The 26,247-nt window shown below is 32.8% G+C and overlaps 1 protein-coding gene across 1 annotated transcript in view; it reads right to left on the bottom strand.

Annotated features, from left to right (window-relative positions):
- Positions 1-5,707: 5,707 nt before the first annotated feature.
- ncam2 (neural cell adhesion molecule 2) overlaps positions 5,708-26,247 on the bottom strand; it is a gene marked incomplete at both ends in the record, with an annotated part of 223,971 nt that continues 203,431 nt past the window's right edge. The window contains 6 exons of the mRNA XM_079420652.1: positions 5,708-5,822; positions 8,958-9,077; positions 11,116-11,323; positions 17,301-17,475; positions 23,547-23,668; positions 24,074-24,187. Coding sequence (XP_079276778.1) covers positions 5,708-5,822; positions 8,958-9,077; positions 11,116-11,323; positions 17,301-17,475; positions 23,547-23,668; positions 24,074-24,187 — 854 coding nt within the window. The remainder of the gene's footprint in view (positions 5,823-8,957; positions 9,078-11,115; positions 11,324-17,300; positions 17,476-23,546; positions 23,669-24,073; positions 24,188-26,247) is intronic.

The raw sequence follows: 26,247 nt of genomic DNA, 5'->3' as shown, positions 1-26,247 counted from the left end.
TAAAGCCCGAAGGCTCTTGTATTACTGACGTTGTGAACTTTAATAGAGAATCCGATAGAGATGTGTGCAAGCTGAAGGCAGCGGCCCGAAACGCTACACAAACACAATCGAACGGCACACAACGCTTCAGGAATAACAACCATTCTGCAGCTCGTTTACCTGAAGATCTTGGAAAAGAACAGCAGTGAGTGTCAGTTAGTCCACTGAAGAAAGCATGGCTGGATTTTTGGAGGGAAAAACATTTCAAATGTATCCTCAAAAATTCCTAGAGAAACAAAACCGCCAAATGAGTAGCTCCAGTTGCCATGTAGAAATATAATGAGCAGCTCAGATCAAGACAGTTCGGTGCCTTGAGCAATTCTGAGATCAGTTTGAGACTCAAGAGGAGAAACGTGAGATTATGTTGTTTTCTCAGGAGTAACATCTGTAAAAAATCTCAGTTTGACTGCTTGGAGAAACATTTGAGATATTAGAAATTTATGAATTTACTATTTCATTCCAGCTACACATTTATGTGTAAAAAAATTTAGAAAGATGTGCAGCAGATGCTGGATTTCAATAAATACAGGCCATGATTTTATAAACATATCAATTACAACATGACACACAAACTAAATTGATTTGTGATTAATTTGTGACTTTTGTTGTACATTTCATGTGTTCTATTGTTCAAATGAACAATAAGTATATAAATAAATAAATGAATGTTGCCTTCGCAATGAAGTAAAATAAAATAAATTCAAGCTGAAGTACTAAAATTACTAATACTAAAACTGAAATAAATCTAAATGAAAAAAAAAAACTATTAAATGGCAATAGCACATAATAAAATGACAAAAATACAATTAAAATAAAATCTGAAAATGTAAAAAATAGAAGCCAATTCAAAATATTAAAAAATATTAGATGAATAGTTACAATTTAAAAGTAAAAAAAAAACTAAAATTAACAAACTTTATAAATGATATATAAAGACAAATAAAGAAAATGTCCTTGAGAGAGAGAGAAAGAAACACTAACAACAATTCCATGTGCTCAGATTCATCAATATATCATAGTCTGCAAAAGTCTCAATATGAATTCAAATGTTTTCATTAAATTCCTCAAAATGTCTTACTTTCTGATTCATTTGTGTCTATTTTTATTTCCCCAAAGGAATATTATGAGAAACATCTGGAGTAACACATAACTAAGAAACCAATTACATTTCGTGAAGCTATGAAAGAGTAACCTTTAAGCAATAAAATGTTCCTCCTGTTCAGTTTCATTTGTACCTGCAATTGGCAGCTGTTTTGCTCCATCTGGGAAATTAACAAGTGTCGTGTATCTCAGCTAACAATCCTGGATCATAAGCCACTCCTGCTATGAATATAAATTAAATACAATTCATACAATTAGTTCAAATATACTACAAAGATTCATATATTTCCATTGTTTTTTAAAGAAGTCGCCTCTGCTCACCAAGGCTGCAGTTATTTGATCAAAAAAACAGTAAAAACAGCAATTTTGTGAAATTAAAAATAGCTGTTTTCTATGTGAATATACTGTATGTTAAAATTAAATTTATTTCTGTGATAAAAGCTGAATTTTCAGCGTAACTGAGCAGCAAATCGGCATATCAGAATGATTTCTGAATGATGCTGAAAATTCAGATTTGATCACAGAAATAAATTACAGTTTAACAGACATTCACATAGAAAACAGCTATTTTAAATTGCAATAATATTTCAGTATTTTACTGAAGTTTTGATCAAATAAATGCAGCATTGGTGAGCAGCAGAGGCTTCTTCTAAACTTTTTAGAGTAGCTGATGGAAATAAATGGACGCTGACAGAATATTTTACAAGCACCGTCTTATACTAGTACACATTTATTTACAGCGGTAAATTACAGTGTTAACAGGTGTTCCAGTGGTAAGATCAGGATTCAGATGTTCTCCATCAACTAAAGACCTGCGACAAACACGGATGAAAAAGAGCTTCAATCACCCAGAACAACAAAGCTAAAGTCTTTTCTGCTTATGCATAGAGTATTTGAACAGAAACTCATCTGAATGAGACTGAAACACAGAAGAGTCGCTGAATGAAACTCACTAATGAGCGAGAAGCAGCTGGAAACAGTTCATGATTAATGTAACTCTTGTCATTTCTGGCTTGATGCAATGAATACAGTACTTCACATACGTGGAGTTCAGGAGAAAAAAAAACAACAACTTCTATCCAGATGTCTTCACTAAAAATGCAAAAGTACAAATGAATGGATCTTTTTTGCCACTTCATAAGCAGGTGTGACTGGTTTCATTGACATCATACAGGCTTTACAAGCAGATTTGGTAGATAATGCCCTGCTGCTCCATTAATGACCCACAGAAGAGACTCGGCCTGATCTGGAACTTCATTCCTAATGTTCTGGGAACACGTGTTATACAGGAACACTACATCATACGTCATACTCATGTATGTACAAACAGCTGTGAACCATAGTAAAATATATCAAATATAATAAGAACTAAAGTGGCTCAAGTGGCAAACGTTGCTTTTATCAACAACATCGACCAAAATCTCACGCTACACAAATAAACAGACGCGAATGACTGACATGTGCATGCGCTGGAAGCGTGTGTTACCCAATTAACATATGTTCTTGTGGCAATAAGTGTTGTACAGTATAATACTTTTCATTAATTGAAATAAAGCAAAAAATATATAAATATTAGATAAAAAAAATCTTTAAAACTTAAAAAATTGAAATGTTGCCTTGGAGTACTAAAATTACTAAATAAAACAAAAATAAATAATACATGTATAAGATGCAATATTTTAAATAAGAATAACAAAAATAAATAATTACAAAAACTTGAAAACTGAAAATATAAATGAATATTAATAAATGTCATTGCATTGAATTAAAATATAAATATTATTGTACAATTACAAAAACAAACTGAATTAGCAATGTAGCTTTAGAAACTAAGCGAAATAAAATAAGTTTAAAAACAATAAAAATAAATGAATGCTAAATAAAATATCTAAACAAAACTACATAATAGAATTATAAAAAAACAAACTAAAATAAAATAAAAACACTTCAACAATCAAAAATTAGCAATGTTGACTAATATATATGTGACCCTGCAGCACAAAAGCAGTCATCAGTAACACAGGTATATCTGTAGCAATAGCCAACAATACATTGTATGGGTCAAAATTATACATTTCTCTTTTATGCCAAAAATCATTAGGATATTAAGATCATGTCCCTGTCAGGGTTGTGGGGAGAAGGGATGAGGCGAGGACTCAGTACTGCAGAGAATGGGCTTTTATTAATAATAAAAATAAACAAAACATACGACGACGAACTGGAACAGGACTGAAAACACAAGGAGATTATAAAGGGAGCAAATGAGGAGGGTAATGAGGTAACAGGTGGGGCAAATTAACCAATAATCAGGAAACAAGGTGGGTGGGGTCAAGACAATTGACGAGAGCACATGGCACATAGAACTAAACAAGACCAGCCATGTGCTCAAACAAAACAAAAACACAAGCACATGGCCAGCAAAACAAATCACTAGCCATGTGCAAAACAGGACACGAACACGCAGCTAATGAGAAGACTCATCAGCCGCGTTCACAAAAAACAAACACGAAAGCCCGCACCCAGTGAAAAAACACCAGCTGCGTGCAACACGGAGCAAAACAAAACGAGAAAGTACGCGGCCGAAACCGAACCGTGTGCCGAACAAAACACACACACACACACACACACACACACACAGAGGACAGAGGAGCGCACGGCCCGAGCGAACTCGAAATCGCATGCTCCCCAGCAAGAACAAACCTGGAGCGTGAGTGTCCGAACCCCGACACGAAACCAGAACAGAGTCTGAACAAGACAGGAGTGCCGGGATCCGAACACCACGCCCCAACATGAAACAGAGCACGCAGACAAGAGAGCGCGCAGCTGGAGCACACTCGAAGCCGTGCGATCACCAGAAAACAAGACAAGGAGGGAGTGTCAGGCTCCGTCACAAAACCACGAATAAACTAGACCGAAGTGACAGAACCCTGACAGTTCCATGAAGATATTTTGTAAATTTATTATCTTAAATATATCAAAATTTGATTAGTGGGGAAGTCGTGGCCTAATGGTTAGAGAGGTAATCCAATGGTTGTGGGTTCGAGTCTCGGGCCGGCAGGGATTGTAGGTGGAGGGAGTGAATGTCCAGCGCTCTCTCCACCCTCAATACCACGACTGAGGTGCCCTTGAGCAAGACACCGAACCCCCAACTGCTCCCCGGGCGCCGCAGCATAAATGCCCACTGCTCCGAGTGTGTGTTCACTGCTGTGTGTGTGTGTGTGTGTGTTCACTGCTGTGTGTGTGCACTGCTGTGTGTGTGTACGTTGGATGGGTTAAATGCAGAGCACGAATTCCGAGTATGGGTAACCATACTTGGCAGTATGTCACTTCACTTAGTAATATGCATTGCTAAGAACTTCATTTGAACAACTTTAAAGGAGATTTTCTCAATATTTAGATTTTTTTGCTCCCTCAGATTCCAGATTTTCAAATAGTTGTATCTCAGACAAATATTGTCCTACCATAACAAACCATACATCAATGGGAATAGTAGTTATTAATTTATTAAACTCACACTTAAGACTGGTTTTGTGGTCCAGGGTCACATATATATAATTATAATTAAAATAAAAGAAAAAAATGATAAAAATGACAAAATAAAAATCACAAAGAAATGAGAAAATCACATAATAATTTAGAAAAATTAAGACTAAAATTATATAAAAAAAATGAAATAAAATATTGATAAAAGTTTTCCATCTTAACTGTTTGAAGATAATCCTCCTGAGCAAATTAATTAAACTGTTTTCATGTTCACAGCAGTTACCTGAATAACGAATTAAAGCAACACTGCGCTCACAAAGCATCTGTCAAACATTGGCATCTTTGTTTGTGTATTTGCGTTCTCATTCTCACATACGCTCACACATGCACACATTAATCAACATAAATTAATAAGAGCATTTCATCTGGCATCATGGCAGTTGAGCAAATCCAAACTACAAAGTCACTTTACTACAAAGTTTTGCCAGGTTTCTTTTGCGAAGTGACCCCTGCGTTTAAAACTCAGGACGATGAAATGGAAAACACGAACGGATGAGGTCTTCAAGCTTCAGAAATCGACATACATAAGACGCACCACCTAGTTCTCGCCGGACATGCCTGGAAAAATAGAAGAAATCCAATCCATCTGGATTTTCCCCATGGAAAAGTCCTACCAAAACATCAAAAAAGCCCAAAAACGATGAAGCCTCTAATACATTTAGATGAGAAGCCCAGAATCTGAAATCATCAAGACTATAGACACAACACAATGTCCCGCTGGGCAGAAAAAATTGGACTCGACATGCCTTGAAAGTAGAAGAAAGGTCTGTAAATTAATTTCTGAGATCCTCCATGGCCAAACCAAAACATCAAGACGCAAACGCCAACCGAAGAGTAGCGCTGGAGTCATCGTGAATAGAAAGGACAGTAGATTTATCACAAAAACACAGTCTCCGTTTGCATTTGAACATATTTACACAGCCTTTTTTTCTTGTTTCTTCTCTTTTTGTTTCTCTTTTATGATATTTTCTGCTTTCTACATTTGGTCTGAGTTTGTTCCGGCTGGGATGGTCTCCGGGCTCCATTACGCTTTGCTGTCGTCCTGTTTTGTGTGGATGCTGTTGTCCGTGTGGACCTTGATCTCGATCAAGTCTGGCTTTAGCACCTCCTTGCCATTCTCCTCCTTCAGCGGGAGCTTCCTGCAGTCAGAATCAGTGGCATTTAGTCACCATTCTCTCACCCAACATGCTTTGTGACACAAACAGGGCCGAACATCTGACAACAGAAGGACGTGACTTTGGAAAGGTCATGCATCTCATTAGCATGCAAATGTTCTACGATAACAGTCACACGACAAACTGAAAATGTAAATGGCATCTGTACATCACCTGACCATGTTGATGCAAAAAAACAAAGGCTAAAACTAACATTTTGCTACACCTGTCAATGGCTGGTGACTTTTGATGAAAAGCATCTAATTGACCCTTCGCAGGGAGTTGATTGACAGGTGATCTGACCAATCATAATGCAGAATCTGCCATTTTTTTGTCTGACAAACCAACCAGACAGGAGAGTAGATTAATGTCTGTGGACTTGAACTTGAAAAATCGACATCTTTGCACGGTTAAAATGAAGTGTTTTGATGTTCATTCATGTTTATTTTGTGCTATAACTAGTAGGAAGAGACGATCGGTTCACATGCCGCTTGAACTGAGGCACTGCAGCGATCTGCCATGACACGTTAAAGAGCCACAAAATGGTATGTATTAGGGATGTAACGATATTATCAATATCTCGATATAAAAATGTGATGATATGAAACGGCAAAAGTGTAGTTTTTAAAATAAATGTAAACTTCTTATTCTAACATGAAAGGTCTTTAAAGTTGTGTTTTGGGCCATTATGCTTTGGCACAGTATCTGTCAAACGAACTCAAACCGAAAGCACAATATAATCTCTTCATCAAGTCTGTTTTCGCTGCGTGTTTCAAAGCGAAGCGCGCACATTGCTCATGCGATCAGCTCGTGATCCGGTGTTTTCTGCGTCTCAGAACGGCTCCATTCACACTGAATGAATGCAGTCAACTCCTTTATTTCATGTGCTGTGAGTTTAGCACGCGTTTGGGAACGAAACAGCCACCAGTTATGCTTTATTTTTGCGGCAGATGATTACAGCATTTTACAAAATTTGTAGTGAGACACTTTTTTGTAAGCATGTTTTCTCCAAAGCTGGAGTTTTCCTTCAAAATAAAAGCTGTCTGAAATAAAAGTGCAGTATGAATTACTGACAGCAAGCGGTTTAAATGCAGTCCAGATTGAAAATATCTCTCCCAAGTGTAGAAATTAGGAAAGAAGTTTTGTAATTTCCCTACTGTAAAGCAAAAATAATATACCTATTATTTTCATTTATATTACAGTGCAATTGTTTTATATTATATGGCTATTCATGTAATTGTAGTTGTTGTTATTATTATATTCTAATTTGTTTGGCTTTATCACAAATAAAAAGAGGGTTCAGTCCCCTTAAAGTTCAGGTACAAGCCAATTCACTGACTTTTTTCTGACTTATGTTTTCTTAGTTAAGAACATGGGTTGCAGCTCTTAATTATGAACTCTCAAAGTGCGATTTTTCCAATTCTTCATGTGTCTTTTATTTTTTAAATATCGCAATATTATCGTATCGTGAGATTTTGATATCGTTACACAGAAATGATAAAGGTATAGTTTTCAAAAACTTGAATTTTGAAACCCGTTGTCAAAAGTTAGCATTTTCAGGCTCCCAAATCACCATTGTCCTGTAAACGAACATCCAATAAAACATTTTTCCATTTTTAGTTTAAAAACACCCCCTTAGTGAGTTTTAAGGGCTACTAAACCCAATAAATAAATAATAATAATAATAATAAAAAAAGTTAATTATAAAAGGAATATTAGACAAGACAAACTTTGAATTTTTGGCTATATACTGTAAAACCTCGCCTGATAATTAATAGATTAATAGATATTAGTAGTTTGGAGGTCAAATATGCCTTGAGCATTAGTATACCGTTGCTAAGGCGTTCAGAGTGGTTGCTTGGACAGAACAGACTGAAGGACGGTTCTGAGTTTCTTGGTTATATTTGAACAGATCTAAGAAATTTGATTAGAGTCAAAGATTGTGATCTTGGGTACTACTGAACATAAACTATTGCTGAAAAGTTTGGGGTTGGTACAATTAATTAATGTTTATGAATTAAGGCACATGTTTATCAAGGCTGCATTTATGTGATCAAAAATACAGTAAAAATTGTGAAATATTATTACAACTTCAAACAGCTGTTTTCTATGTGAATATGTGTTAAACTGTAATTTATTTCTGTGATCAAATCTGTATTTTCAGCATCATTACTCCAGTCTTCAGTGTCACATGATCTTCAGAAATCATAATAATATAGAGGTGGTGATGGCACAGTGGACAAGACACATGCCTTTGGTGTGAGAGACCCGGGTTCGAATCCACTGTGAGACACCAATGTGTCCCTGAGCAAGACACTTAACCCCTAGTTGCTCCAGAGGCGTGCGACCTCTGACATATATATAGCAATTGTAAGTCGCTTTGGATAAAAGCGTCAGCTAAATGAATAAATGTAAATGTAATATACTGATTTACTGCTCAACAAACATTTCTGATTATTATCAATCAGTGGTGGACAAAGTACACAAATCAAGTACTTCAGTAAAAGTACAGATACGTAAAATATTACTCCAGTAAAAGTACTGCTTTTTCAATTTTACTCGAGTGAAAGAACAAAAGTACTCGATTTTTTATGTACTTAAGTAAAAAAGTACTGATAGATTTATTTAGCAATTTTATATAGGCTACTTAATTTAATTTGATATTAGCACTTTTTTTTTTTAAATCCTGCTCAAAATACCTGTGATTTTCCCAAAATAGCCACTATATTATGGAGTAAAGATATATTCTGTTGTTGATATGGACTACGTTGATGAGAGTGATGTAGTGATGTTCTCTGTGAAGCTCACACTGCGATGTACCTGAGAGAAAACACATCTGACCGTCTGCTTTTCAGCAAGAAAAAAGCGTTTTAAAGCTTGTTGTTCTGCAGAACGTCACAGTTATATATGACATGAGAATAAGGCCTGAAGTTAGGAAGAACATATATATAAACGTCTTTACTGTCACTTTTGATCATTTTAATGCATCCTTGATGAATAAAAGTACTAATTTCTTTTAAAATAATCTCACTAACCCCAAACTTTCGTATGGTTATGTGTAATGCTCCAAACAGCCTGTATAGTCTCTGACGCACTTGACATTTCAGCTCTAACTCTTACTCTGGCTCTGTCAGAGGAGTCGTCTCATTGGGTTCGTGCACTGGACTGCCGTCGTCCTGGTTAGTAATTCTCTCTTCTTCAGTTCTCATCTCCACGATGGGCTCCTTCGAGCCATCAACCCTACTCACACAAACACACATGCAGGTGTCCATCACACTAAAACACACACAGCAACACAAGAGCACACTGGGAATGTTCAGAATGGCACAATAACAAACTACTATTTCAGCTGTTTCACATACTTACTGTTTATCATTGCATAATGTCTTAAATACTAATTTTACCAAGTGCATACTGCATTAAAGGAAAAGTTCTGCCAGAAATTAAAATGCGCTCATCCTCAGATCATCCGAGATATAGATGAGTGTGTTTCTTCATCAGGTTTGTAGAAATGTGACTCTGCATCAGTGTCTCAGCAATGGATGCTCTGCAGTGAATGGGTGCCGTCAGAATGAGACTCTGATAAAAACATCACAATAATCCACACCACTCCAGTCCATCGGGTAACATCTTCAGAAGAAACAAACTCATCTACATCTCGGATGGTCTGAGGGTGAGCACATTTTCAGCAAATAAAATTTTGGGGTGAACTACTCATAAAACATTGTTTCCATTCTGAACACAATCATGTATCTATTAAAGATGCTTTAGTTTAAAAAGATGCTAAGGCATGTTATAATGTCCTTACTTCTTCCTGCACTGTTAGACAGATCTAAATCTCAATCTCCAGAGATTTTATTTTGACTTCTGTCTCAGTGCTAATCACACTATAGCGAGTGCTTCAACCATTTATGTGAGTAATAATATCTGAAAGAATCTTCCATAAGATGATTATGACAGTACACCCACCAACGCTGGACTTAATGCGCCGCTAATGCAAACAGATCAATAGACTCCGGCTTTTATTAGCAAATGATCTCATAAGGTCTGTCTAATGCTAAAGAAAACAAACCATCTGTCTGATCATTTACTGAACTCATTGAGCAGAACGTTATCAAACGAGCCCATTACTGCATATCTATATGTGCATATTATTAATAGCGTTTAATGGTAATGGGAATATATATTATGAAATAATTTACTGTAAATTGGGGGTGGAATTGAACCCTCATTATTAGATAATGACTGTAACTTTCTATCAATCATCAGATTCAGAGACAGATGATGACTTCATTAGCAGCCCTTCAAATGTGAATGTTAAAATGATTATAAAAATCACTGAAATGATGCTAAACGATGCAAACACAGAGTCACAAAGACAACGTTACTCTAACGTTTTCTCAACCAAATGTCTCTCAGTGACTGTTCAAAGGTTTGGTGTCGGTAAATCGTTACTTAGTCTCTTCTGCTCACCAAGGCTGCATGAATTTGATTACAAATACAGTCAAAATTGGGAAATATTATTGCAATGTTTTCATTGTGAACGTATGTTAAAATATAATTGATTTCTGTGATCTGCAGCTGTATTTTCAGCATCATTACTCCAGTCTTCAGTGTCACATGATCTTCAGAAATCATTATAATATACTGATTTACTGCTCAACAAACATTTCTGATTATTACCAATGTTGGAAACAGTTGTGCTGCACAATATTTTTGTGGAAACCGATGCATTTTATTTTTCAGGATGAATAGAATTTATTTGAAATAGAAATCTGTCACTTTTGACCAATTTCATGCATTCTTGATGAATAAAAATATTAATTTCAGATGCTTCGATGTTGATTGAGAAAACAATGTTAGAGCAACATTTTTACTGTGAGACAAAAACAACCTAATTAAAGCTGGGACCAATATGGGTTTTGTGCATGTTGCCCACTTGGGTCCCACCTAGTACGAAGTACAATCCTACATGAAATTCATCTGGGCAATTAACATGGGGCCATTATGTAACCCGCGGACAATCCTACATGGGGCACATTTTTCAGCCCACTTCATACCCATATGGGCCCCACATACAAATGTTGGCTGGGAAACTATCATAAATTTGCTGGTTTAAGCTGGTCTAACCAATCTTCTAGTCTGACCAGCTGTCACATACTCACAAACAGTCATGCATCACATAAAACAAAAGATCTAGTGCAACGAGGAGCGCATGAGAGAGACAGACGGACCGAGAGTCGACGGCACTCATGCAAACGACCGCTGATGAACTCACAGATAGGCTGCTTTGCCCTCCTCCAGCTCTTTGCTCTTGCCGCTGGTGGAGGTTTTCTTGCTGCAGAGCTTGCGCGTGATGCACATGAGCAGGCCGCACTGACGCAGGAAGAAGCAGCTGATGTCCACCAGCACCAGCAGCAGAAGAAGAGCCGCCACGCCGAGCCCCACCACCGCGCCGAGGCCCAGGCCGCTGAACAGGGAGTCTGCTGAGACCGGAGAGCAAAACACACTCAATAACCGCTCAGATCCATCAGCAGGACTGAAAACACACCGATGGAGATAAAAACAGCAGCTCAGATGTTTCTTCATGATCACGTTCTGTTTGTGTCTGAGAGAGACGACAAGGCTTTTAACATCTCTGTATGGTTCAGTGCCACTTACATGTAATTTTATGGGAACAGTGAATTTTATAACATGCATCAAACGTCCAAATGTTACGCTCTTTCTGTTTTTCTATCTATAAATAAGAATAAATGCAATGCACAACACACTAATTGTCAATTTAGTGTAAACACCGCTGTCAGATTTGTTTTGCCATATACTTCCATTATGGTTCTTTTTTTTTTGCCAGGGTCGAACATTACTATATTTATTAAAATTTGGTCATATTTAAAAAACAAAAACAAAACACACACACATATGCAATCAAAGTTCACATGCTAAAAAAAACAACATTTGATGATTGATGTCTGTTACCAGTAGTGTTATTTTAGTATTATTTATATACTATTATAGCATTTATTCATATTTTGAGTTAGATTTTATTTGTATTTTAATTTGAGTAATTTTGTGACGTGCTTTTTGTTTTTAATATTTATATTTAGCTTTATTATTATTTTAGTTATAATTTGGTTAATTTTGTGATGTGCTTTTTGTTTTAAATATTTTATTAGTGCTATCAAACTATTAATCGCGTCCAAAATAAAAGTTTTTGTTTACATAATATATTTGTGTGTACTGTGTATGTTTATTATGAATATATACATACTCTCACATACAGCATCTATTTTGGAAATATTTACATGCATATACATTTATATACTTATATTATTTATAAATATATTAAATACATAAACATAACATATTTTTCTTAAATATATACATGCATACATAATAAATATACACAGTACACACACATTATGTAAACAAAAACTTTTATTTTGTATGCGATTAATCACAATTAATCATTTGACAGCAGTAATATTTAGCTTTATTTTTATTTGGTTCATTTTAGTCAAATTAAACTTATTTCAGTTCAGTTTTCATCTAATATTATTGTTTAATTTTATTTCTTATGTTATTTCAATAAACATAATTGATTTTTTATAGTTTTATTTAACAATGAAACTGTTCAGTAAACATACTTTTATAAAATACATCAAACATCCTCCATTTTTCTGTCTATAAAACAAATGAATAAATATTATTTCTATATTATTATAGTATACAAATTTTGAATTATTGAATAATTTTAGCAATTTGATATGCTTTTGATATTTTTATTTTAGTTATTTGATTTAAATTTGAGTAATTTTAGTACTTTTCTATCTAATCTATTTCAGTAGATGTAGTTTTAGTTTACAATACAACCCTGGCTGCCAGTCTATTTTGGATCTATATTTTTGAGTCAAATGTTATCTTATTGGCTAATAGTCATATTTCTGAAGTACATCACTCCTTTATGATAACATAAAGACAAGAAAGTCATTCTGAAAGAAACATGACGGTTAACATACTTTACAATACATTGAAATACTTAAAGATGCAGTCCAATAGTTGAAGAAAAAATATAGGCCATTACTTGTGCAGTTCTTTCTTCTACTAAAAGCATGTACTTACTGTAGCTATAGAAAGAAAATAAACCTTTTAAACGATTCCTCAGTAATCACAGGTTCAGAGAAATGACTGTTTCTGATGTGTTTAGTCCACATCTCTTCCCGTATTGATCTGAAGTTAGGACATGATTCTGCAGTGCATCTTCACGTTGTTTTGGTGCGTCATGGATGAAGGCATCAAAGATTCACACACAACGAGTTAGAAATACAAAGAACCAGCGGAGACTGACATTTATCTTCATATTACGGTTTATCGAGCGAATACGTGGACTGACCTGCAGCGTAAACACCATCTGAGAGCATCTAAATGTCTATTAATGTACTGCAGACACCTGAAGCACTGATTGATTAGAAGAAAACTCTTAAATATGGGAAACCTTGAGTGAACATCAGTGCCCTGAACATCTTCAGAGGGTTTCATTGATTCTTATCAAAGAGAGAAACGCACAGAGCATCAAACGTATAATTCATGTTCAGTGCTGGATGAAGCAAACAGAAACCAAACTTCAAAATGCTCACTTTTGCACAAATATTTAATGCCGCTTGAAGTTAAAATAATAGTTCAGCCAGAAATGCATTAGCTGGCCATCCAAGATGTAGATGAGTGTGTCTTCTCCGGATGTTAGCTGATGGACTGGAGTGGTGTGGATTATTGTGATGTTTTTATCAGACTCTCATTCTGACGGCACCCATTCACTGCAGAGCATCCATTGCTGAGACACTGATGCAGAGACACATTTCTACAAACCTGATGAAGAAACAAACTCATCCACATCTTGGATGGCCTGACGGTGAACACATTTTCAGCACATTTTCATTTTTGAGTGAACTATTCCTTCACTGACTTCATATTAAAGGGAAGTCAATGGCTGCCGTCAACTGTTTGGAATCCAACATTCTTTAAAATATCTTCTCTTGTGTGCAACAGAAGAAAGAAACTTATACAGATTTGGAACAACATCAGGGAGCGTAAATTTCATTTTTGGGTGAACTGTCCCTTTAAACACTGACTAACCAATCAGCATCAAACGAGAATGATTGGTTTTCATTGAGGTACTTTGAAAGTTGAAATCTGAGGATGTAGCGTGTCTCTCATACTGTATCTTCATTTTAATCAATATTCACCTACAGGTTTAATTGCTGGCACTTTTGTGCTTGTTATTTGTAGAGGTTTATGAGCATGTAACTCACACTCATGTAATCTGATGTGACTAGATTGTCAACATCAGTTATGATAACACCAGTGATTTTATAACTCAACTTAAGAAGTTTAAAACTATAAGTGAACCACCAAAAAGAGGAGTTTTAATGTAATAAAACTCACTATGGGAAATAAAAACAGACGCAGATCTATAACATTAATGCAAAGTTTTTTGGGGGCTTTTTAATTACATTTACATTTAGTCATTTAGCAGATGCTTTTATCCAAACTGTCTTACAAATGAGAACAATGGAAGCAATCAAAATCAACAAAAGAGCAATGATATGCAAGTGCTATAACAAGCTTAATGCAGTACACATAGCAAGGTTTGTTTTTTAAATGATATAATAAATGACAAGAAAACAAATAGACAAGAAAAGGAATAGAGCAAGCTAGTGTTAGAGGACTTTTCTTTTGTTAATTGTATAATAAGTAAAAAGAAAGCATTCATATTTTCATCTGTATGTGTAACATAGCCCTCATATGAGTAATTTTTATTTCAGTTTTCAGTCCGTTAGTGCGATCCTGAACACTTTCTGTGAGAAATACACTCTCTTTCCGCTGCTGCTGAGTTCCACTAACATTATCTGCCAATAGAGCGCCAAATGACTCACAAAAATGGCCCTGAGCGCCGCTGAAGTGACTGTCCTGTATGAAGCATTGCTATCATACAATATTATATAGAGCCATATCCATATCATCATATTCATGCCCACGCAGCGTTTTACAGCCGCCGTCTGCTGACCTGAAAGCAGCGATCTGTTCCTGAACTAGTGAACCGCCTGCTGTCTGCTGCTGACTACTAAGGGCTCGTCTCAGGAGAAGTCCCTCATATACTGAGACAGATTTGAACATAACCTTCATTTATCCTTAGCATTCACTACCCAGTAGTATCCAGTATTATATAGTATTAAAATACTGATTGTAATATAATATTACAAACTATTAAACTATTTAATTAAATATTTAAATTCTAAAGTAATTACACATAGTAGCATTTGCTGTACTGCTTGATTTATTAAATTATTAAAATCCTCAAAGATAATATAAAAATTAATGAATTAAATTATATATCAATACAAATGGTTGAAATGGTAAAGTATTTATACAAAACAATAATTGCTTCACTGCCCAATTTATGTTTAAAAAAAAATGCAACATTTTAGTAAAATAAATAAATAAATAATAATAATACTACACACAATCACAATTTATCCCCAAATTCTCATTACTGTAAAAATACAATATCAACTTGATTTAATATTATTAAAATATAAATTTTTTGAAGCATGTACACAATTTGTTGTACTGCACAATTTTGGGTAATTAAAAATAAATAAATCAGTACAGTAAAACACACTAGCTAGCTTTGTTCCAGTCTTCCTTCTTTCTTTTGATTTTGAGGTGACACATATTTGCATGAGATTCAGCTGTTTCTTATGTTCTCCGCTTCCAGAAGGACTGTGAAGCGAATAAAGCAGCTGCTGGCGTCTCATGAAGACAGATCAGCTCCTCAGACGGCATCAGCCAATCACACCGCAGCGCTTCTGATCTGACCTGATCTGATTGGCTGCAGGCGTCTCATCTCTACCTGATCCACCGTGACTTCACTGTTTTGATCAAAAGTCCCTCAGATTATGGTATCGGTTTATGAGGACGGCAGGAATACGGATGAGGAAAGTTTCCAGCGTCTCATGAGTCTGTTTAATAAATCATGCTAAAGTTCACAAACTCGCACGATGAACTACAGTAAGAAACGACACGTATGTCGCCAGACGGCCTCCGTAGTGTTTTGTATTTTACAAAGTATATTATTTCTCACAAGTCTTGCAGTATGGCACATGAGTTGCAATGAACTACTTTAGACGCTTTATTATCTTATCATCTTTAAGCATTAAATTGTGTTTTGTATTCAGCAAAAGTGAGTCGTATGGGTTTGGAATTACAATTTTAAGTGAACTATTTCATTAATATGGTCACAGATGGTTCATGCTGGCTTAACAGAAAAATCAAAAGGAGATGATGTGCTTGAAGAGTATGAAGCCACAATTCCATATTTTAAAATTATTGATTGTCACGTTTATTTTTTTAAACAATAATAATAAAGAGTCTGATCTCGAAGTCTTTGATATGCATGGACTGTCATTTATTTATGTGCGGTCCCATGTATGTGCATTCATTTTGATAGTCGTCCCGCGACGCAGAGAGATTAGTATGCACTTGGAATTGTGACTTTGTCTCTGTCGTCAAAAACCCATTTTCTAGTAAGACTGACTTTCTTTTTACAAAATACATTTACAGTGAATTAAATGCTTTTCCTTAAAGAGATAGTTCACTTAGTTCATTTTTGGGTCAACATTTAAAAAGTTTAAAAACTAAATAGACGTGAAAAAAACAACTAATACAAATTACAAAAAAACAACAAAATTGCTTAAATTACTATAATATGAACTCATTACTGTAATGAAGAACAAAATAAATATTCATATAAATATTTAAATGGCAAAGGATTTATACTTAGTAGTATTTGCGGCACTGCCCAATTTATGAAAATTAAAAAATACAATAATTGTAGTAAAAAAAAATACTGTAACTGAATAATGAAAATCACCATTTACCAGAGAAATTTAATTACTGAAAAGGGGAAAAAATTACAATATTAATTAAATTAAAGTAGTTACATTACACAATATTTAAATGGTAAATAATTTATATGTAGTATTATTTACTGTACTACTAATTCATGGAGATTTAAAAAAATAAAAATAAATGCCAGTTTTAGTAAAAAAAAATACTGTAATACAAAAATGAAAATCCCCATCAAAAAATTCCATAAAAGTAAAACATTTTGATGGTCCTAAAACAGGCTTCATTTTTGCAAATTATAATGTCTTCGCTATATTTTTAATACAAAAAAAAGACAAAACCACATCAAACATACTAAAACAAACAATCAAAATGAAAACAGAAAAATAAAAACTAACTAAACATACGAATAAATGCTAAAATAGCTTGTGAAGCTTGTAGGTCGCTCCCTATGTAGGGTTTATAACAGAGTATATGCCAAATGGGACACAGCCGAACTCTGGATAATAAAAGCAATAATAAATTTGACAGGATTCAGCCCTAGATCCAGAGCGGATGTACCTGTGATGTCGGGTTTCTGCGGCATGAGGAACTGGAAGAAGGTGGGCTCCGACAGGCCCTTGACGTTGCGTGCCGTTATCTCCACGCTGTAGCGCGTGTTCCACTGCAGCGGCTGCAGCAGCACGAAATCATTCACGCCGGGAACCAGCTTCGTCATCCACTGCTCCTCTTTATCCTGCACACACACACACACACACACACACACACACACACACACACACACACACACACACACACACACACACACGCACACACACACACACACGTTTGTTTCTGTGAATTGTGGGGACTTTCCATAGACTTCTATTACTTTTATACTGACCAAATATTTTCTATCCCCTAACCCTAAACCCACCCCTCACAGAAAACCTGTTTGCATTCTAACACTTTCAGATAAACATCATTTAATATTTGTAATACTTTTTTTCCCTCATGGGGACCACAAGCCAGTCTCCACAATGTCAAAAATTTCAGGTTTTACTATCCTTGTGGGGACATTTGGGCCCAACAATGTAACATAAACACACACACACACACACACACACACACACACACACACACACACACACACACACACCCGGACTCATCTGCGTCTGCTTCTCACACAACGCAACACAGGACTTCAGAACACTGATACAGTACTGCTAAAGTTTCTGCTCATATTTTAAATCAGATTTTAGTTTTTATATTTTTACACTTTAATTTTAGTTAAAAGTCAGTTTGTAGTAGTAATTTTCTTATGCATTTTTTGTCAATTAAAAAAAATGTCTATGTAGTATTTATTAATTTTCTTAATTAATTTAATTTTATTTAATTTGAGTTATTTCAGACCTTTTTGTTATTTTCAACAACTGTTTTCTTTGTGTTGCATTTGGCAGCAATTATTATGCATTACTTTTTATGTTATTGTATTTCACTTAACGCTTATTTTATTTCACTAACACTTTATTTTTTTAATTTCATTTATTTAAACTATTAACATTATTTAATGGTTTTGGTTTAAGTTCAGTTTTTAATCAATTAATTGAAAATGTTAATTAATTAAATTCAGTTATAAATATTTCCATGACATATATGTATATTTCTTGATTATATGTTCACCACCAATTTGGGGTCAGTAAGTTGTTTATATTTTATTTTATTTCTGTTAACATTAATTTAATTAATATTATTATTTTTTAGTTTAGTTTTCACTACAATAACAAAGATTTTATTTAAATATTTAAATATATTTAAATACATATTGATGCTTAAATATAAATACTCCTGTTACTTATAAAATATGTATATATGTATTGCATATTTATTAATTAATTGTACACTACCATTTAAAGGTTTAGAGTCAGTATTTTATTATTATTATCATCATTTTTTATTTTTTCATTTGACCATTTTTTCACAATAATAACCCTGCTTGAGATGACCTGGAAATAGTGTTTTATTTTTGGGTCTTCAGTCTTCAAATGTTTGGATCGATATGAGGATGAGAAAACAACGACAGGATTTTCATTTCTCCCTGAACTCTTCGTCTCCATTAGTTCAGCAGTATGATGTCGCATCGAAAACAATATTAAATGAGACAGAAAATGAACAAAAACTAAGAGCAAAAAAGATCTAAAGGAGGAATAAAGAATCAATGCAAAGGCAGAACGTTTAGACTCATCCTGACCTGATATGTCTGGAAGTATCTGATCTTCTTTACTGCAGGAATCACTGTATTTCATTAAAGCACTTTAAAGAGATTTCACTTCCCTTAAAGCTTTGCAGACTGAGCTTCAATCGCATACAAACACCAGCAACTTCAATCAGATTTCTCAAGTGATTGATGGAAACATGTTTTCATTGGCTGACGGAGATAATAGTGTCCTTTATTTTCTATTTTGTGTCTTTTAAAGTCAACCTGAAACCCATTTTACTCCCATAATATTTCATATATATTACCGGTCAAAAGTTTTAGAACTGTAAGATTTTTAATGTTTTTTTTAAAGAAGTCTCTTCTGCTCAGCCTGCATTTATTTGATCCGAAGTATAGAAAAAAAAAATTACATTTTAAAATATATTCAAATAGATTTTAAATAGTAAAAATATTTCAAAATTTGACTGTGTTTTCTGTACTTCAGATCAAATAAATGAAGGCTGAGCAGAAGAGACTTCTTTAAAAAAACATTAAAAATCGTACTGTTCTAAAACGTTTGACCGGTAATGTATGTAGACTGAGGATTGATATTATTAATCGAGAACTGAGAAAAGTGGACTTTTCAGGTGAAAAAGAAAGTTGTTTGGAGGTTAAGCACGTTTACAGAAAACTAAACACTCACAATAGAAAGAGGAACATGAATTAGGAGAGTCTGTTTTGATTTCATGTTGACTTTAATGTCAAGCTTGTGCTGTTGATCTTCTGATTGAAATCACTGTTGTGTGTCTGATATCTTTTATTTTAGACACATCTCACCGGGACGGCCTTCAAAAGCTCTGGTAATGAACGCCAGTCTTGTTTCTCTCTGACACTTTCATCTGTAATGCTGTTTTGTACCGCAGCTCTGATGAGCAGAAACACGCTTTACTGATCAAATGTAAAAGACGGGATATTTACTGTAAATTAATGTTTTGCTTGAAAATTTTGTATTTTTTAATGAGTTTTAGTTTTTATCTCTTTTAAAATATATTTTATATATTACATATTCAAAGTATCCCAAAATATTCACTAATGCAACACAAAGACTTTATTTAATAATAATAATAATAAATTATATTCAATTCAACAAATATCACCATGGCATGTCACTGATATTTATTTATTTATTTGTATTTATTAATTTTATTACAAAACTGTTCCATAGTCTGGTGTCAATAAAATTTTTTTTTTTTTTTAATTAATATTTTTATTGAATAAGGATACATTAATTTGCTAAGTATATAAAAAATATTTCACACAAAATACAATTGTAAAATTGTAAGGAAAAAGAAATAAACAAAGAAAAACAATGCAAAAAAAATAATGTACTGTAAATTTTTATTTGGCATTTTTTTTTTTTTTTTTTATAATTTATATAAATAATATAAATATATATAAGCGTGTGTATGATGTAATTTAGCCTATGTATATTTGTTTGAAAGCAAGAGCAATCACAAGATGCTAGGAAAAAGTTTTGTATTGTTTACAGAAAGATGCTCGTTCTCATCTTTTTTCTGTTATTATCATGTTACTCTCCGTGTCTGTTTTTCTTCAAAGCACCAACTTAGAAAGCCTAATTACTTGTGTTACACGAGAAATTAAATATTTTTGCCTACCTGATGTAATAGGTTTAATGCGGGTGCGGTTGGGGTGAGAGCGTAATGATTACGAAAACAATTTCTTATTTTTGATAATTATTATTTTATTTTAGTTAGTTTTTCAGTAACTGTTGTTAGTTTCGTTTCGTTTTATTTTTTCAATTATTTTGACATTTTTATTTTATTTCAGTTTACGAAATAGTTTTTTTCAATCGTTTTCATCTTAGTTTTAGTTTTCTTTTATGAAAATAACCTTGAAACGACAGACAGACAGACAGACAGACAGACAGACAGACAGACAGACAGACAGACAGACAGACAGACAGATAGATAGATAGATAGATAGATAGATGAATAAAAATAAATATTATTATTATTATTATTAAACTGAAAACAGCTGAGTAGATATTTTTCCGGTTTCTTTGATGAATAGAAAGTTCAGAAGAACAGCATTTATCTGAAATATAAATCTTTTGTAACATTATAAATGTCTTTATCATCACTTTTGATCAATTTAAAGCATCCTTGCTAATTAAAAGTATTAATTTCTATAATCCCCCCCATTAATGTTTTTTTACTGACTCCAACCTTTTGAATGGTAGAGTGTATAATGTTATAAAAGTTTTATATTTCAGATAAATGCTGATCTTTGCATCTTTCTGTTCATCAAAGAATGATGATAAAATGTACTCAACTGTTTGAAACATTGATAACAATAATAAATGTTTCTTGAGCAGTAAATCAGTATATTATAATGATTTCTGAAGATCATGTGACACTGAAGACTGCAGTAATGATGCTGAAAATACAGCTTTGATCACAGAAATATATTACAGTTTAACACATATTCACATAGAAAACATTTAAATTGCAATAATATTTCACAATTTTCTTTTTAATCAAATAAATGCAGCCTTGGTGAGCAGAAGATACTTCTTATTTACTTATTGCATTACAGTAATGATAATTTGTGGCTAAATGATCTTAATCGTTTAAATAAATATTGTGGAAAAATCTGAATGGTCTTAAAATAGGCTTCCTTATCTGTGTTGTCTGAGACTCCCCTGAAAGCAGGACGAAGCACAGGTTAGTGCAGGTGTAAGTGTTAGTATTGAGCGTGGCGGACGCTCCGCTTGGCTCTTTTTGTTTCTTATATCCGAGACGGAGAGGAAACTCACGGCGAATCACCTCCTGCTGCTCCTCTGTGGAGAACAGAAGGACTTCAAAGCGTTTCTCTCACGTGTCTGTATTCTTTAAGCAAATGAGGCCATGGCATGATTCTTCAGACGCTTACACAGCTCCGGCCCGTCAGAAACATGCTAACTTCAGCTCAGATTAACACAATATGTGCAAAAGAAGCTTAAAGCGTTCCTTACATACAGTACAAACTCAACATGTAACAAATCTAGCGTTTCTTTCTAACATCTGTGACATTTAATCACAAGTGTTGGTATTCAGCTTGCAGCTTTGCTTATAGAAATGTTTATTTATGATTTCACCTGACGGAGAAGACTAAAATCCTCAAAACACAACATTGCATTTACAATCAATTCATGCATGCAAACATTGCCTAAAGCAAACTGTGTTGTGTAGCTTAACATTAGTCGACTATGCTGATGGTCCAAAGTCTGAAATAATTACAATTTTAAATGCTTTTGAAAAAAAAACTATTCTGCTCATGATGGCTGCAAAATACAGTACAACAGTGGAATATTATTACAGTTTAAAATAGCTGTTTTCTTTGTGAATGTCTGTTAAACTGTAATTTATTCCTGTGATTTCAAAGCTGAATTTACTCATTACTCCAGTCTTCAGTGTCACATGATCCTTCAGAAATCATTCTAATATCCTGATTTATTAGTTTTAGTAAAAAGTTATTTAAAAATGTAATAATGTTTCACAATATTATTTTTTCTACTGTATTTCTGATCAAATATTAATCTAGATTTAACTTGAATTATACATTGACATTCATTTAGCAGACACTAATTTTAGTCAAATTGAAATACAGATACTAATACATGATTTAAATGAAAAAAACTATAAAAGATCTAACGATATTAGCAATAAAATAAATTTTTTTAGTTTACTGCAAGTGCTGTTGTTGTTAACAAAAAATAATAAATGTAAATAATATTATATAAATTATATATATATATAAATTATTTTATAAAAAAAAAAAAAAAAAAAAAATCATTAATTGAAATTAAATTAAAAATAAGTATTAAATGAAAAACTAACATTTCAAAAACTTAAATGAAAATTAGAAATGTCGCCTTATAACTAACTTAATAAATGAAAGCACTAAAGTGACTAAAACCAAAACAAAAATTAAAGTTAAAAGGAAATATTTAAAATTGTTATTTTCATATTATTGAGATATTAGTATAGTTTTTATTCATATTTTACATTTTATTTTAATTTTTATTTATTTATTAGTCAAATGTTCATTTTTAGTGGTTTTTATGCATATAGTTTTGTTAATTTTTATTGCATCTTTGGTTTTAGTTTTTTTTTTTCCATCAAGTTAAAATGAGAAATGTTGCTTTGGCAACTTACATAAACATGAGTTTAACTTTTATATTTATTTTTTCAGTTAATGCTTATTTTATAATTTTATTTGAGTTAATGTTGATTTTATTTCAATTAAAGCACTAAAGTTACTAAAACCTAAACAAAAATGAAAGTTAAAAGGAAATATTTAATAATAATATAGAGATAATAATATAGTTTTTATTAATATTTTGAATCAGGTTTTATTTTTATATTTTCCATTTTATTTTAATTTTAGTCAAATTTGAATTAATTGTAATTTTTAGTGTTTTTTTTATGTCTGTATAGTTTTATTCATTTTTATTTCAGTTTTAGTTTGTTGCTTTGGCAACTTGCATAAAAAATGAGTTATAACTTTCTTATTATATTTAAAAAATGATATGAATGTAATTTCAGTTAATGTTTATTGCGCGTACGCACTGTTTTATACTTGACGATGTACTCGACGATGGGCATCCCGCCGTCGTCCTGTTTGATCAGTCCGAGTCTGTAGGCCTTCCCAACACCTCTCTGACCGTGAACCGTCGGAGGACTCGGCTCGCCTGAGGAAACAAGACCATCAGACACGGCTCCAGATCTCACTATAATCTAACATTCACTGAGATCTGACGAGCATGACAGTACAGGATAATACCACACTGAGAGAAAAGTCTTGTTGTGCTTGACATGAACCGAACCAAACAGCTTGAGTTTAAATACTCCACCAGTTAAAAGTTTCTGAACAGTAAGATTTTTAATGAATTCTCTTCTATAAATATATTCAAATAGAAAACAGCTGTTCTAAATAGCAAAAATATTTCACAATTTTACTGCCTTTGCTGTATTTTGGATCAAATAAATGCAGGCTTGGTGAGCAGAAGAGACTTCTTTAAAAACATAAATGTTTGTCTGGTAGTGTACGTCCAGCTGAAAGTGCCTAGAGAGGAGAGAGATGGAGAAAGACTCACGGATGGGTAACGTCTGGAAGGTTTCCGTGTGGCTGAAATCCCCCTGACCCTTTCCGTTGACGGCCGCCACACGCACCTCATACGTCGTGTTGGGCTCCAGGTTCGCCAGAACCACTGAGACACCGGAGAGAGAGAGAAGAAAGAAAGAAACTCCCTTATATTTGAGCTGCTTCTAAATGCTGATAGAAGACACATACACTGGTGGCCAAAATGATCAGAACACTAGTATCTCCAGCAGCTAAAAATGGTTTGAAGTCAGTTATTTGTATCTTTTGCTGTGGTGTGTCAGTAGGAAACATTCATTTAGCCATTAATTGTAATAATCCAGTGAGATTTTTGAGATCATCATCAGTCTGTCTGGAATGACATGAAGAAACAGAACAAACTGAGACTAAATCCAGCAGAACTGTGTCTCTGCTTCAAGAAACCTACAGCAAAAGATACAAATAACTGACTTCAAAACATTTTTAGCTGCTGGAGATACGAGTGTTATAATCATTTTGGACAACACTGTAATTGCTTGAATAATTTCAGTAATTCATTGTAAGTAAACATCACATTTACTGTAAATATTGGGTGTAAAATGTGAGCTCATTTTTGAGTTTAGAGCTTCATCCTGCTTTTTACATTTACATTTTTTTTTATTTAGCAGAGACTTTAAACCAAAGTGACAGACAGATCATGAAAAACACAAGACATTTATCTTAAAGGGGCTCAAAACATTTATTATAACACAACAGCCAATGCCAGTAATTTAATATCTGATGAAAAGTCCATGAATTTAAAAACAATTAAAATTAAATAAAACATGTTTTTCTCTATTAGAATGAATGAATGAATGAATAAATCAATAAATTAATTAAATGAAACATGTTTTTCTCTATTAGAATGAATGAATGAATGAATGAATAAATCAATAAATTAATTAAATGAAACATGTTTTTCTCTATTAGAATGAATGAATGAATGAATGAATAAATCAATAAATTAATTAAATGAAACATGTTTTTCTCTATTAGAATGAATGAATGAATGAATGAATAAATCAATAAATTAATTAAATGAAACATGTTTTTCTCTATTAGAATGAATGAATGAATGAATGAATGAATGAATGAATGAATAAATCAATAAATTAATTAAATAAAACATGTTTTTCTCTATTAGAATGAATGAATGAATGAATGAATGAATAAATCAATAAATTAATTAAATGAAACATGTTTTTCTCTATTAGAATGAATGAATGAATGAATGAATGAATAAATCAATAAATTAATTAAATGAAACATGTTTTTCTCTATTAGAATGAATGAATGAATGAATGAATAAATCAATAAATTAATTAAATAAAACATGTTTTTCTCTATTAGAATGAATGAATGAATGAATGAATAAATCAATAAATTAATTAAATGAAACATGTTTTTCTCTATTAGAATGAATGAATGAATGAATGAATAAATCAATAAATTAATTAAATGAAACATGTTTTTCTCTATTAGAATGAATGAATGAATGAATGAATAAATCAATAAATTAATTAAATAAAACATGTTTTTCTCTATTAGAATGAATGAATGAATGAATGAATAAATCAATAAATTAATTAAATGAAACATGTTTTTCTCTATTAGAATGAATGAATGAATGAATAAATCAATAAATTAATTAAATAAAACATGTTTTTCTCTATTAGAATGAATGAATGAATGAATGAATGAATAAATCAATAAATTAATTAAATGAAAAATGTTGCCTTGGCAAATAACTTAAATTAAATAAGATTCAACTAAAATACTAACATTAGTAAAAATAAAATAAAATAAATTGCAGCTAAACTGAATAAAAAAAATAAAATAAAAAAAAACTAATAAAAATGACAAGATTACATAAAAAAAATATTTTTTGACTGAAAATATAAAAATAAAAGCTAATTCAGAATATTACTACTTTAACACTTTAATAGTATATAACAATATTTACAGTAAAATGTGAGGTTATTTTCAATTTTAGAGATTTATCTTGCATTTTATATTTACACATTTATTCATTATTGAATATTGTTAATTAATTAAAACTATAAAAAAATTCATTCATTGAAGTTAAGCTGAAATAAAATAATATTAAATATTAGATGAAAAGATTAAAGTAAAAAAAACGACTAAAACTGG

The sequence above is a fragment of the Barbus barbus genome (assembly GCF_936440315.1).
Source record: "Barbus barbus genome assembly, chromosome: 7".
NCBI lineage: Eukaryota > Metazoa > Chordata > Actinopteri > Cypriniformes > Cyprinidae > Barbus > Barbus barbus.
The sequence above is the reverse complement of the archived record's forward strand: the minus strand, read 5'-3'. Positions and strand labels throughout refer to the sequence as shown.